Source organism: Pyrgilauda ruficollis, unplaced genomic scaffold (genome assembly GCF_017590135.1).
Source record: "Pyrgilauda ruficollis isolate IOZ18807 unplaced genomic scaffold, ASM1759013v1 scaffold1677, whole genome shotgun sequence".
NCBI lineage: Eukaryota > Metazoa > Chordata > Aves > Passeriformes > Passeridae > Pyrgilauda > Pyrgilauda ruficollis.
The window spans coordinates 1-13,267 of record NW_024515620.1 but is presented as its reverse complement, the minus strand read 5'-3'; the positions used below and the strand labels follow the sequence as shown (position 1 = coordinate 13,267).

At 60.6% G+C, this 13,267-nt stretch overlaps 2 protein-coding genes across 2 annotated transcripts; one reads left to right on the top strand and one right to left on the bottom strand.

Annotated features, from left to right (window-relative positions):
* Positions 1-1,518: 1,518 nt before the first annotated feature.
* TAFAZZIN (tafazzin, phospholipid-lysophospholipid transacylase) lies at positions 1,519-12,246 on the bottom strand. The gene is made up of 4 exons (XM_041463585.1): positions 11,774-12,246; positions 7,935-8,157; positions 3,482-3,598; positions 1,519-1,891 (listed from the first exon to the last, which is right to left on the bottom strand). Exons 1-4 carry the CDS (start codon positions 11,887-11,889, stop codon positions 1,802-1,804), a joined length of 546 nt encoding a protein of 181 aa, XP_041319519.1. The 5' UTR covers positions 11,890-12,246; the 3' UTR covers positions 1,519-1,801.
* An 89-nt stretch (positions 12,247-12,335) lies between these two features.
* Positions 12,336-12,762, top strand: LOC121351448 (alpha carbonic anhydrase 8-like). The gene is made up of 2 exons (XM_041463586.1): positions 12,336-12,593; positions 12,681-12,762. The coding sequence occupies exons 1-2, from the start codon at positions 12,336-12,338 to the stop codon at positions 12,750-12,752; spliced, it is 330 nt and encodes a 109-aa protein (XP_041319520.1). The 3' UTR covers positions 12,753-12,762.
* The last annotated feature ends 505 nt before the right edge of the window (positions 12,763-13,267 follow it).

Genomic DNA, 13,267 nt, shown 5'->3' with positions numbered 1-13,267 from the left:
ACCCCAAAATGCCCCAGAGACCCCCGAGGTTCCACCTTCTTTTATTGGCACCGTGCACAGTTGGGGGGCTCAGAGGGGGGCAGGACCCCCCTATGGGGCAGGGAGTCCACCAGGGACCCCCTGCTATGGGGCAGGACCCCCAATTATTGAAGACCCCCAAATTATGGGGTAAAAATCCCCTTTTATGGGGCAGGAGGGCCTTGCTATGGGGCACAACCCGGAGTTATGGGGCACAACCCCAAATTATGGGGCAGAACCCCCCAGTTTTGGGGCAGATCCCCCCAGTTTTGGGGCAGGGGGATGGGGTGGGATCCACAGAGTTACGGGGCTGGGATCCACAGAGTTATGGGGCTGGGATCCTGGGATTTATAGGGCTGGGATCCCGGGATCTGTGGGGTGGGATCCACAGAGTTATGGGGCTGGGATCCAGGGATTTATGGGGCTGGGATCCTGGGATTTATAGGGCTGGGATCCCGGGATCTGTGGGGCTGGGATCCCGGGATCTGTGGGGCTGGGATCCCGGGATTTATAGGGCTGAATCCCGGGATCTGTGGGGTGGGATCCACAGAGTTATGGGGATGGGATCCCGGGATCTGTGGGGAGGGATCCTGGGATCTTTGGGGCTGGGATCCACAGAGTTATGGGGCTGGGATCCAGGGATTTATAGGGCTGGGAATCTGGGATCTGTGGGGTGGGATCCTGGGATTTATAAGGCTGGGATCCAGGGATTTATAGGGCTGGGATCCCGGGATCTGTGGGGTGGGATCCTGGGATTTATAGGGCTGGGAATCTGGGATCTGTGGGGTGGGATCCACAGAGTTACGGGGCTGGGATCCAGGGATTTATGGGGCTGGGTTCTGTGGATTTATGGGATTAGAATCCCAGGATCTGTGGGGTGGGACCTGGGGATCTGTGGGGTAGGATCCAGGGATTTATGGGGCTGGGATCCAGGGATTTATGGGGCTGGGATCCAGGGATCCGTGCACCCCAGACCCCCCCTCAATTTCCCCTTTGTGCCCCCCCAGGCCGCCCACGACGGACCCCGGGACAAGAAGGAGGAGTGAGGGGCGGGGCCACGCCAGGACACGCCCACAACCGCTACAAACCACGCCCACACTGGTTATAAACCCCGCCCCCGGGACCAGGCCACGCCCCTAAAATCCCCTCCCGGACCAGGCCACGCCCCCAGTTCCATTTTTGGGGGGGTTCTGGCGTCATTTTTGGGACCTTCCCCCCTTTTTTTGGGGTCCAAATCTCATTTTGGGGGGGTCCAAGCCTCGTTTTGGGGAGGCTGAACCCCCCTTTGTCCCCCCCTCTTCCCAGGGGGTTTTTTTGGGGGGCAATGGGGACCCCTCCCCTTTTTTCTGCTTCAATAAAATCACCTCGGGTTGGGACTCGCTTGGTTTTGGGGCCCAAAGTTCTCCCCTGGGACCCCCAAATTTCCCCTCTAAGACCCCAAATTCCATCCTGGGACCTCCCAAATTCTCCCTGGGACCCCAAAATGCCCCAGAGACCCCCGAGGTTCCACCTTCTTTTATTGGCACCGTGCACAGTTGGGGGGCTCAGAGGGGGGCAGGACCCCCCTATGGGGCAGGGAGTCCACCAGGGACCCCCTGCTATGGGGCAGGACCCCCCAATTATTGAAGACCCCCAAATTATGGGGTAAAAATCCCCTTTTATGGGGCAGGAGGGCCTTGCTATGGGGCACAACCCGGAGTTATGGGGCACAACCCCAAATTATGGGGCAGAAGCCCCAGTTTTGGGGCAGAACCCCCCAGTTTTGGGGCAGGGGGACCCCCAGTTATGGGGTGGGGTGCAGGGTCCGGGCGTGGCCCCGCAGAGCCTCGAATTCCCGCTGGACAAAATCGGTCAGGGCCTTGCGGAGCTCCACCTGTGGGGAGAGAGAGCCCGAGCTGTGGGGCTGGGATCTGTGGGGTGGGATCCAGGGATTTATGGGGCTGGGATCCTGCGATCTGTGGGGTGGGATCCACAGAGTTATGGGGCTGGGATCTGTGGGGTGGGATCCAGGGATTTATGGGGCTGGGATCCTGGGATTTATGGGGCTGGGATCCCGGGATCTGTGGGGTGGGATCCACAGAGTTACGGGGCTGGGATCCACAGAGTTATGGGGCTGGGATCCAGGGATTTATGGGGCTGGGATCCTGGGATTTATGGGGCTGGGTTCTGTGGATTTATGGGATTAGAATCCCAGGATCTGTGGGGTGGGACCTGGGGATCTGTGGGGTGGGATCCAGGGATCTGTGGGCTGGGATCCAGGGATTTACGGGGTTGGGATCTGAGCATCTCTGGGGCTGGGACCCAGAAATTTATGGGGCTGGGATCCAGGAATTTATAGGGCTGAAGCCAGGGATTTATGGGGCTGGGATCCAGGGATCTGTGGGCTGGGATCTATGGATTTATGGGATTAGAATCCCAGGATCTGTGGCGTTGGGATCCTGGGATCTGTGGAATGGGATCTGGGGATCTCTGGGACTGGGATCCTGGGATTTATGGGGCTGGGATCTATGGATTTATGGGATTAGGATCCCGGGATCTGTGGGGTTGGGATCCCGGGATCTCTGGGGCTGGGATCCTGGGATTTGTGGGGTGGGATCCCAGGATTTATAGGTCTGGGATCCCGGGATCTGTGGGGCTGGGACCCAGAAATTTATGGGACTGAATCCCGGGATCTGTGGGGCTGGGATCCTGGGATTTATAGGGCTGAATCCAAGGATCTGTGGGGCTGGGATCCGGAGATTTATGGGGTTGGGATTCCAGGATTTATGGGGCTGGGATCCCGGGATCTGTGGGGCTGGGATCCGGGGATTTATGGGGTTGGGATCCGGGGATTTATGGGGCTGGGATCCGGGGATTTATAGGGCTGAATCCAAGGACCTATGGGGCTGGGATCCTGGGATTTATAGGGCTGAATCCAAGGATCTGTGGGGCTGGGATCCGGAGATTTATGGGGTTGGGATCCGGGGATTTATAGGGCTGAATCCAAGGATCTGTGGGGCTGGGATCCGGAGATTTATGGGGTTGGGATCCGGGGATTTATGGGGCTGGGATCCCGGGATCTGTGGGGCTGGGACCCAGAAATTTATGGGACTGAATCCTGGGATCCGTGGGGCTGGGATCCTGGGATTTATGGGGATGGGAAAGAGACCTATAGATCTATAGGGCAACCCCAAGTTCATGGGGAAACCCCTCCCAAATTTATGGACAAAGCTCAAATCTGTGGGTTACAGGCCCCCCAGTGGGGGTCCCAGCCCCCAAAAAGGGGGGTCCCACCTCCCCAAATGTGGGGGTCCCAGCCCCCCAGAAGGGGGGTCCCACCCTCACCCACCGTGGGGGTCCCAGCCCCCCAAAAGGGGGGTCCCAGCCCCCCAAAAGGGGGGTCCCACCCTACCCACCGTGGGGGTCCCACCTCCCCAAATGTGGGGGTCCCAGCCCCCCAAAAGGGGGGTCCCACCCTACCCACCGTGGGGGTCCCCTCGCTGCGCAGCCGCTCCAGGAGGGGCCGGGCACTGAAGGGGCGCCCCACGACCACCGTGATGTGCTGGGGGGGAACGGGGTCAGTGAGACCCCAAAACCCACCCTGAGACCCCCAAAAAAACCTCACAGAGACCCCCAAACCTCCTCAGATAACCCGAAATCCCGGAGAGATGCCAAAAAAATCCCCCCAGAGACCCCCCAAAAAATCCCACAGAGACCCAAAACAGAGATGCCAAAAATCCTCCCAGAAACCCCAAAAACCCCCGAGAGACCCCAAAAATTTGTCCAGAAATCCCCCCAAGAGACCCCCAAAACCCCCTCAGAGACCCCAAAAATCCTCCCAGAAACCCCAAGAACCCCTCAGAGACCCCCAAGTGTCCCCCAGAGACCCCAAAATCCTCTCAGAGACCCTAGAAGTCCCCCAGAAGCCCCCCAAAACCCTCCCAAATGACCCCAGAGACCCCAAAAATCATTTCAGAGACCCCAAAAATCCTCCCAGAAACCCAGGAAACCCCCAAATGACACCAGAGACCCCAAAAATCCTCTCAATTAGACACCAAAAACCCCCGAAAAATCACCAAAGAGACCCCAGACCCCCCCAGTGCGGACTGGGAGCAACCCAGAGCAACCACGGCCCCCCCAGTACGGACTGGGACCCCCCCAGTGCGGACTGGGAGCAACCCAGAGCAACCACGGCCCCCCCAGTACGGACTGGGACCCCCCCAGTGCGGACTGGGAGCAACCCAGAGCAACCACGGCCCCCCCAGTACGGACTGGGACCCCCCCAGTGCGGACTGGGAGCAACCCAGAGCAACCACGGCCCCCCCAGTACGGACTGGGACCCCCCCAGTGCGGACTGGGAGCAACCCAGAGCAACCACGGCCCCCCCAGTACGGACTGGGACCCCCCCAGTGCGGACTGGGAGCAACCCAGAGCAACCACGGCCCCCCCAGTACGGACTGGGACCCCCCCAGTGCGGACTGGGAGCAACCCAGAGCAACCACGGCCCCCCCAGTACGGACTGGGACCCCCCCAGTGCGGACTGGGAGCAACCCAGAGCAACCACGGCCCCCCCAGTACGGACTGGGACCCCCCCAGTGCGGACTGGGAGCAACCCAGAGCAACCACGGCCCCCCCAGTACGGACTGGGACCCCCCCAGTGCGGACTGGGAGCAACCCAGAGCAACCACGGCCCCCCCAGTACGGACTGGGACCCCCCCAGTGCGGACTGGGAGCAACCCAGAGCAACCACGGCCCCCCCAGTACGGACTGGGACCCCCCCAGTGCGGACTGGGAGCAACCCAGAGCAACCACGGCCCCCCCAGTACGGACTGGGACCCCCCCAGTGCGGACTGGGAGCAACCCAGAGCAACCACGGCCCCCCCAGTACGGACTGGGACCCCCCCAGTGCGGACTGGGAGCAACCCAGAGCAACCACGGCCCCCCCAGTACGGACTGGGACCCCCCCAGTGCGGACTGGGAGCAACCCAGAGCAACCACGGCCCCCCCAGTACGGACTGGGACCCCCCCAGTGCGGACTGGGAGCAACCCAGAGCAACCACGGCCCCCCCAGTACGGACTGGGACCCCCCCAGTGCGGACTGGGAGCAACCCAGAGCAACCACGGCCCCCCCAGTACGGACTGGGACCCCCCCAGTGCGGACTGGGAGCAACCCAGAGCAACCACGGCCCCCCCAGTACGGACTGGGACCCCCCCAGTGCGGACTGGGAGCAACCCAGAGCAACCACGGCCCCCCCAGTACGGACTGGGACCCCCCCAGTGCGGACTGGGAGCAACCCAGAGCAACCACGGCCCCCCCAGTACGGACTGGGACCCCCCCAGTGCGGACTGGGAGCAACCCAGAGCAACCACGGCCCCCCCAGTACGGACTGGGACCCCCCCAGTGCGGACTGGGAGCAACCCAGAGCAACCACGGCCCCCCCAGTACGGACTGGGACCCCCCCAGTGCGGACTGGGAGCAACCCAGAGCAACCACGGCCCCCCCAGTACGGACTGGGACCCCCCCAGTGCGGACTGGGAGCAACCCAGAGCAACCACGGCCCCCCCAGTACGGACTGGGACCCCCCCAGTGCGGACTGGGAGCAACCCAGAGCAACCACGGCCCCCCCAGTACGGACTGGGACCCCCCCAGTGCGGACTGGGAGCAACCCAGAGCAACCACGGCCCCCCCAGTACGGACTGGGACCCCCCCAGTGCGGACTGGGAGCAACCCAGAGCAACCACGGCCCCCCCAGTACGGACTGGGACCCCCCCAGTGCGGACTGGGAGCAACCCAGAGCAACCACGGCCCCCCCAGTACGGACTGGGACCCCCCCAGTGCGGACTGGGAGCAACCCAGAGCAACCACGGCCCCCCCAGTACGGACTGGGACCCCCCCAGTGCGGACTGGGAGCAACCCAGAGCAACCACGGCCCCCCCAGTACGGACTGGGACCCCCCCAGTGCGGACTGGGAGCAACCCAGAGCAACCACGGCCCCCCCAGTACGGACTGGGACCCCCCCAGTGCGGACTGGGAGCAACCCAGAGCAACCACGGCCCCCCCAGTACGGACTGGGACCCCCCCAGTGCGGACTGGGAGCAACCCAGAGCAACCACGGCCCCCCCAGTACGGACTGGGACCCCCCCAGTGCGGACTGGGAGCAACCCAGAGCAACCACGGCCCCCCCAGTACGGACTGGGACCCCCCCAGTGCGGACTGGGAGCAACCCAGAGCAACCACGGCCCCCCCAGTACGGACTGGGACCCCCCCAGTGCGGACTGGGAGCAACCCAGAGCAACCACGGCCCCCCCAGTACGGACTGGGACCCCCCCAGTGCGGACTGGGAGCAACCCAGAGCAACCACGGCCCCCCCAGTACGGACTGGGACCCCCCCAGTGCGGACTGGGAGCAACCCAGAGCAACCACGGCCCCCCCAGTACGGACTGGGACCCCCCCAGTGCGGACTGGGAGCAACCCAGAGCAACCACGGCCCCCCCAGTACGGACTGGGACCCCCCCAGTGCGGACTGGGAGCAACCCAGAGCAACCACGGCCCCCCCAGTACGGACTGGGACCCCCCCAGTGCGGACTGGGAGCAACCCAGAGCAACCACGGCCCCCCCAGTACGGACTGGGACCCCCCCAGTGCGGACTGGGAGCAACCCAGAGCAACCACGGCCCCCCCAGTACGGACTGGGACCCCCCCAGTGCGGACTGGGAGCAACCCAGAGCAACCACGGCCCCCCCAGTACGGACTGGGACCCCCCCAGTGCGGACTGGGAGCAACCCAGAGCAACCACGGCCCCCCCAGTACGGACTGGGACCCCCCCAGTGCGGACTGGGAGCAACCCAGAGCAACCACGGCCCCCCCAGTACGGACTGGGACCCCCCCAGTGCGGACTGGGAGCAACCCAGAGCAACCACGGCCCCCCCAGTACGGACTGGGACCCCCCCAGTGCGGACTGGGAGCAACCCAGAGCAACCACGGCCCCCCCAGTACGGACTGGGACCCCCCCAGTGCGGACTGGGAGCAACCCAGAGCAACCACGGCCCCCCCAGTACGGACTGGGACCCCCCCAGTGCGGACTGGGAGCAACCCAGAGCAACCACGGCCGCACCAGTTCAAACTGGGACCCCCCCAGTGCGGACTGGGAGCAACCCAGAGCAACCACGGCCCCCCCAGTACGGACTGGGACCCCCCCAGTGCGGACTGGGAGCAACCCAGAGCAACCACGGCCCCCCCAGTACGGACTGGGACCCCCCCAGTGCGGACTGGGAATGAGCCAGTGCCCCCCAGTCACCCCCCAGTACAGATCAGAAGCAGCCCAGTCCCTCCCAGTTTGTCCCAGTCCATTCCCAGTTCCCCCCAGGCCATTCCCAGTTCCCCCAGTCCATTCCCAGTCCATTCCCAGTTTCCCAGTCCATTCCCAGTCCATTCCCAGTCCATTCCCAGTCCATTCCCAGTCCATTCCCAGTCCATTCCCAGTCCATTCCCAGTCCATTCCCAGTTCCCCCAGTCCATTCCCAGTTTCCCCAGTCCATTCCCAGCCCATTCCCAGTTTCCCCAGTCCATTCCCGGTCCATTCCCAGTCCATTCCCAGTCCATTCCCAGCCCATTCCCAGTCCATTCCCAGTCCCCCCAGTCCATTCCCAGTCCATTCCCAGTCCATTCCCAGTTCCCAGTCCATTCCCAGTCCATTCCCAGTTTCCCCAGTCCATTCCCAGTTCCCCCAGTCCATTCCCAGTCCATTCCCAGTCCATTCCCAGTTTCCCAGTCCATTCCCAGTTCCCCAGTCCATTCCCAGTCCATTCCCAGTCCATTCCCAGTTTCCCCAGTCCATTCCCAGTTTCCCCAGTCCATTCCCAGTCCATTCCCAGTTTCCCCAGTCCATTCCCAGTCCATTCCCAGTCCATTCCCAGTCCATTCCCAGTTTCCCCAGTCCATTCCCAGTTCCCCCAGTCCATTCCCAGTCCATTCCCAGTCCATTCCCAGTCCATTCCCAGTCCCCAGTCACCGCGGCACACGGGCACGCAGCGCCCCAGGCTGAAGAAGAGCGCGTGCAGCTCCCGTGTGAAGCAAATGTCAGCGGCCGTGGGGGTCCTGGGGGGGGAAATGTGGGGAGGGGGCGCTGGGACCCCCGAACCGCCCCGGGATGCCCCGAAAACAGCCCAAAAACGGCAAAAAACGGCCCAAAAACAGCACAAAAACGGCACAGAAACAGCACAAAACCAGCCCAAAACTACCCCCGGGACACCTCAGAACAGCCCCAGGGACACCCCAAAACAGCCCCAGAGACACCCCAAAGCCACCCCAAAATCAGCCCAAAAATACCCCTGGGACACCCCAAAACAACCCCAGGGACACCCCAAAAACACCCCCCAAAAACACCCCCGGAGACCCCCCCAAAATAGCCCAAGGACCCCCAAAAAACAGCCCAGAATCTCCTCAAAAATACTCCCGGAACACCCCAAAACCAGCCCTGGGACACCCCAAAAACATCCCCAAAACCATCCTAAAAATACTCCTGAGGAACACCCCATAACAACCCTGGGACACCCCAAAAACAGCCCAAAACCACCCCAAAATCAGCCCAAAAATACCCCTGGGACACCCCAAAATCACCCCAGGGACACCCCAAAAACACCCCAAAAACAACCCCAAACCAGCCTCAGGGACACCCCAAAATCAGCCCCAAAACACCCCTGGGACACCCCAAAAACAGCCCAAAACCACCCCAAAATCAGCCCAAAAATATCCCTGGGACACCCCCAAAAAACCCCAGGGACACCCCAAAATCAGCCCCAAAACACCCCTGGGACACCCCAAAAACAGCCCAAAACCACCCCAAAATCAGCCCAAAAATATCCCTGGGACACCCCCAAAAAACCCCAGGGACACCCCAAAATCAGCCCCAAAACACCCCTGGGACACCCCAAAAACATCCCCAAAACCATCCTAAAAATACCCCTGAGGAACACCTCATAACAACCCTGGGACACCCCAAAAACAGCCCAAAACACCCCTGGGACACCCCAAAAACATCCCCAAAACCATCCTAAAAATACCCCTGAGGAACACCTCATAACAACCCTGGGACACCCCAAAAACAGCCCAAAACACCCCTGGGACACCCCAAAAACATCCCCAAAACCATCCTAAAAATACCCCTGAGGAACACCTCATAACAACCCTGGGACACCCCAAAAACAGCCCAAAACACCCCTGGGACACCCCAAAAACATCCCCAAAACCATCCTAAAAATACCCCTGAGGAACACCTCATAACAACCCTGGGACACCCCAAAAACAGCCCAAAACACCCCTGGGACACCCCAAAAACATCCCCAAAACCATCCTAAAAATACCCCTGAGGAACACCTCATAACAACCCTGGGACACCCCAAAAACAGCCCAAAACACCCCTGGGACACCCCAAAAACATCCCCAAAACCATCCTAAAAATACCCCTGAGGAACACCTCATAACAACCCTGGGACACCCCAAAAACAGCCCAAAACACCCCTGGGACACCCCAAAAACATCCCCAAAACCATCCTAAAAATACCCCTGAGGAACACCTCATAACAACCCTGGGACACCCCAAAAACAGCCCAAAACACCCCTGGGACACCCCAAAAACATCCCCAAAACCATCCTAAAAATACCCCTGAGGAACACCTCATAACAACCCTGGGACACCCCAAAAACAGCCCAAAACACCCCTGGGACACCCCAAAAACATCCCCAAAACCATCCTAAAAATACCCCTGAGGAACACCTCATAACAACCCTGGGACACCCCAAAAACAGCCCAAAACACCCCTGGGACACCCCAAAAACATCCCCAAAACCATCCTAAAAATACCCCTGAGGAACACCTCATAACAACCCTGGGACACCCCAAAAACAGCCCAAAACACCCCTGGGACACCCCAAAAACATCCCCAAAACCATCCTAAAAATACCCCTGAGGAACACCTCATAACAACCCTGGGACACCCCAAAAACAGCCCAAAACACCCCTGGGACACCCCAAAAACATCCCCAAAACCATCCTAAAAATACCCCTGAGGAACACCTCATAACAACCCTGGGACACCCCAAAAACAGCCCAAAACACCCCTGGGACACCCCAAAAACATCCCCAAAACCATCCTAAAAATACCCCTGAGGAACACCTCATAACAACCCTGGGACACCCCAAAAACAGCCCAAAACACCCCTGGGACACCCCAAAAACATCCCCAAAACCATCCTAAAAATACCCCTGAGGAACACCTCATAACAACCCTGGGACACCCCAAAAACAGCCCAAAACACCCCTGGGACACCCCAAAAACATCCCCAAAACCATCCTAAAAATACCCCTGAGGAACACCTCATAACAACCCTGGGACACCCCAAAAACAGCCCAAAACACCCCTGGGACACCCCAAAAACATCCCCAAAACCATCCTAAAAATACCCCTGAGGAACACCTCATAACAACCCTGGGACACCCCAAAAACAGCCCAAAACACCCCTGGGACACCCCAAAAACATCCCCAAAACCATCCTAAAAATACCCCTGAGGAACACCTCATAACAACCCTGGGACACCCCAAAAACAGCCCAAAACACCCCTGGGACACCCCAAAAACATCCCCAAAACCATCCTAAAAATACCCCTGAGGAACACCTCATAACAACCCTGGGACACCCCAAAAACAGCCCAAAACACCCCTGGGACACCCCAAAAACATCCCCAAAACCATCCTAAAAATACCCCTGAGGAACACCTCATAACAACCCTGGGACACCCCAAAAACAGCCCAAAACACCCCTGGGACACCCCAAAAACATCCCCAAAACCATCCTAAAAATACCCCTGAGGAACACCTCATAACAACCCTGGGACACCCCAAAAACAGCCCAAAACACCCCTGGGACACCCCAAAAACATCCCCAAAACCATCCTAAAAATACCCCTGAGGAACACCTCATAACAACCCTGGGACACCCCAAAAACAGCCCAAAACACCCCTGGGACACCCCAAAAACATCCCCAAAACCATCCTAAAAATACCCCTGAGGAACACCTCATAACAACCCTGGGACACCCCAAAAACAGCCCAAAACACCCCTGGGACACCCCAAAAACATCCCCAAAACCATCCTAAAAATACCCCTGAGGAACACCTCATAACAACCCTGGGACACCCCAAAAACAGCCCAAAACACCCCTGGGACACCCCAAAAACATCCCCAAAACCATCCTAAAAATACCCCTGAGGAACACCTCATAACAACCCTGGGACACCCCAAAAACAGCCCAAAACACCCCTGGGACACCCCAAAAACATCCCCAAAACCATCCTAAAAATACCCCTGAGGAACACCTCATAACAACCCTGGGACACCCCAAAAACAGCCCAAAACACCCCTGGGACACCCCAAAAACATCCCCAAAACCATCCTAAAAATACCCCTGAGGAACACCTCATAACAACCCTGGGACACCCCAAAAACAGCCCAAAACACCCCTGGGACACCCCAAAAACATCCCCAAAACCATCCTAAAAATACCCCTGAGGAACACCTCATAACAACCCTGGGACACCCGGGGGGGTTCCCCACAGAACCGGGATTTTGGGGGGGTTTCCCCTCAGAACCGGGATTTGGGGGGGTTTCCCCTCATAACCGGGATTTTGGGGGGGTTCCCCTCAGAACCGGGATTTGGGGCGGTTTCCCCTCAGAACCGGGATTTTGGGGGGGGTCTCCCCAGCTTTGGGGTGGGGGTCACTCACGGGTCCACACGCAGCTGTAGGTGCCCACCAGGCCCGTGACCACGCGGCTCGCCAGGGCCCAGCGCCGCGACGGCTCCGCGGGGAACGGCCACTGCACGGCCAGCGGCATCCTCGGGGGGGGCACCGGCCCCCGGCCCCCCCCGGGACCCCCCAAAATCCCCCCCGGGACCCCCCAAAATCCCCCCCGGCCGCGCTGCCCCGGCCGCGCTGCCGTAAAGCGCGCCGGACGCCCCTCAGGCTGTCGTACAGCCCGCCGTCAAGCGAGGCGCGCTCCGAGTAGCGCCGTGGCGCGGCACAAAGGAGGGCGCGGGGGGAAATTCGGTGTTCACGGAGACGCCTCGGAGGCACCGGGACCCCCTCGGGGTCCCCTTAAAACTCCCTCGGGACCCTCCCGGGACCCCCGGCCCGCTGCCGTAAAGCGCCCGCTGTGTTGTCGCAAACTCGGCGGGCGGGAGGACCCGGGGCAGACAAGAGGCGCTGGGCGGAGCAGCCAATCCGGGGGCGCTCAGGGAATACCGTAACCATAAAGAGACGCGGTCGCTACGCCCCTTTTCTATGCTCACCCAATCAGCGTGCGCTCCTGGAAGGCGGGAATTACAGAAGAGCCCAAAAGCCACGCCCCATTTACCAAAACCAACCAATCACCTCGAAGACCACGCCCCCTCACACCGCCCCCCGTCTCCAGGACGACGCCCGCCGCCATTTGGGCGTGAGGCGGCGCCGCGGCAACTTCCGGCCAGGCCCAGCCCCGCTCCCCCAGCCCAGCCCCGGCCCCGCGGAGCTCCTGCGGCGGAGGTGGAGCGGGACGCGCAGGTAGGGCCGCCCCGGTGCCTTTTTTTCCCTTTTTTCCCCTTTTCCCCCCATTTTTCCCCTCAGCTCACGCCGTTGTTCCCTCGGCAGGGTCCCCCCGCGGCGGCCGCGGCCGCCATGGCCGCCGTGTGGCAGCAGGTGCTGGCCGTGGACGCGCGGTGAGCTCGGGGGGATTTTTTGGGGGGGATTTTGGATACCTGGGGGGTTTCATGAGGGGGGGGTGCGGAATTTTGGAGGGTTTGGGTACTTGGGGCACCTTTTTTGGGGAGATTGTGACACCTGGGCTCATTTTTGGGTGAAATTCCTCTGATTTTGGGTAAGAATTAACGGCGTTTCTCACCTGCCCCAGGTGCGCTGCATACCGCACCCCACAGGGGCCCAAATTCTGCAACCCCGGGCCCATTTTTGGGTGGAATTTCTCTGGTTTTGGGTAGAATTAACCCCATTTCTCACCTGCCTCTTACCTGTACCTCACCTGTGTCTCACCTGCCCCAGGTGCGCTGCATACCGCACCCCACAGGGGCCCCAGTTCCGCATCCCTGGGCCCATTTTTGGGTGGAATTTCTCTGGTTTTGGGTGGAATTTCTCTGGTTTTGTGTGAAATTAACCCCATTTCTCAGCTGTACCTCACCTGTGTCCCACCTGTCCGGCAGGTGCGTGGCGTACAGCACGCCGCG

Coding starts and splice junctions, on each gene's coding strand:
- LOC121351448 (XM_041463586.1), top strand. CDS start 12,336: ATGCTCACCCAATCAGCGTGCGCTCCTGGAAGGCGGGAATTACAGAAG. Junction 12,594..12,680: donor AGGTGGAGCGGGACGCGCAG/GTAGGGCCGCCC, acceptor TTCCCTCGGCAG/GGTCCCCCCGCGGCGGCCGC.
- TAFAZZIN (XM_041463585.1), bottom strand. CDS start 11,889: ATGCCGCTGGCCGTGCAGTGGCCGTTCCCCGCGGAGCCGTCGCGGCGC. Junction 3,599..7,934: donor ACTGGGGGAACTGGGAATGG/ACTGGGGAAACT, acceptor TGGGGGTCTCAG/GGTGGGTTTTGGGGTCTCAC. Junction 1,892..3,481: donor GCAGCGAGGGGACCCCCACG/GTGGGTAGGGTG, acceptor CTCTCCCCACAG/GTGGAGCTCCGCAAGGCCCT.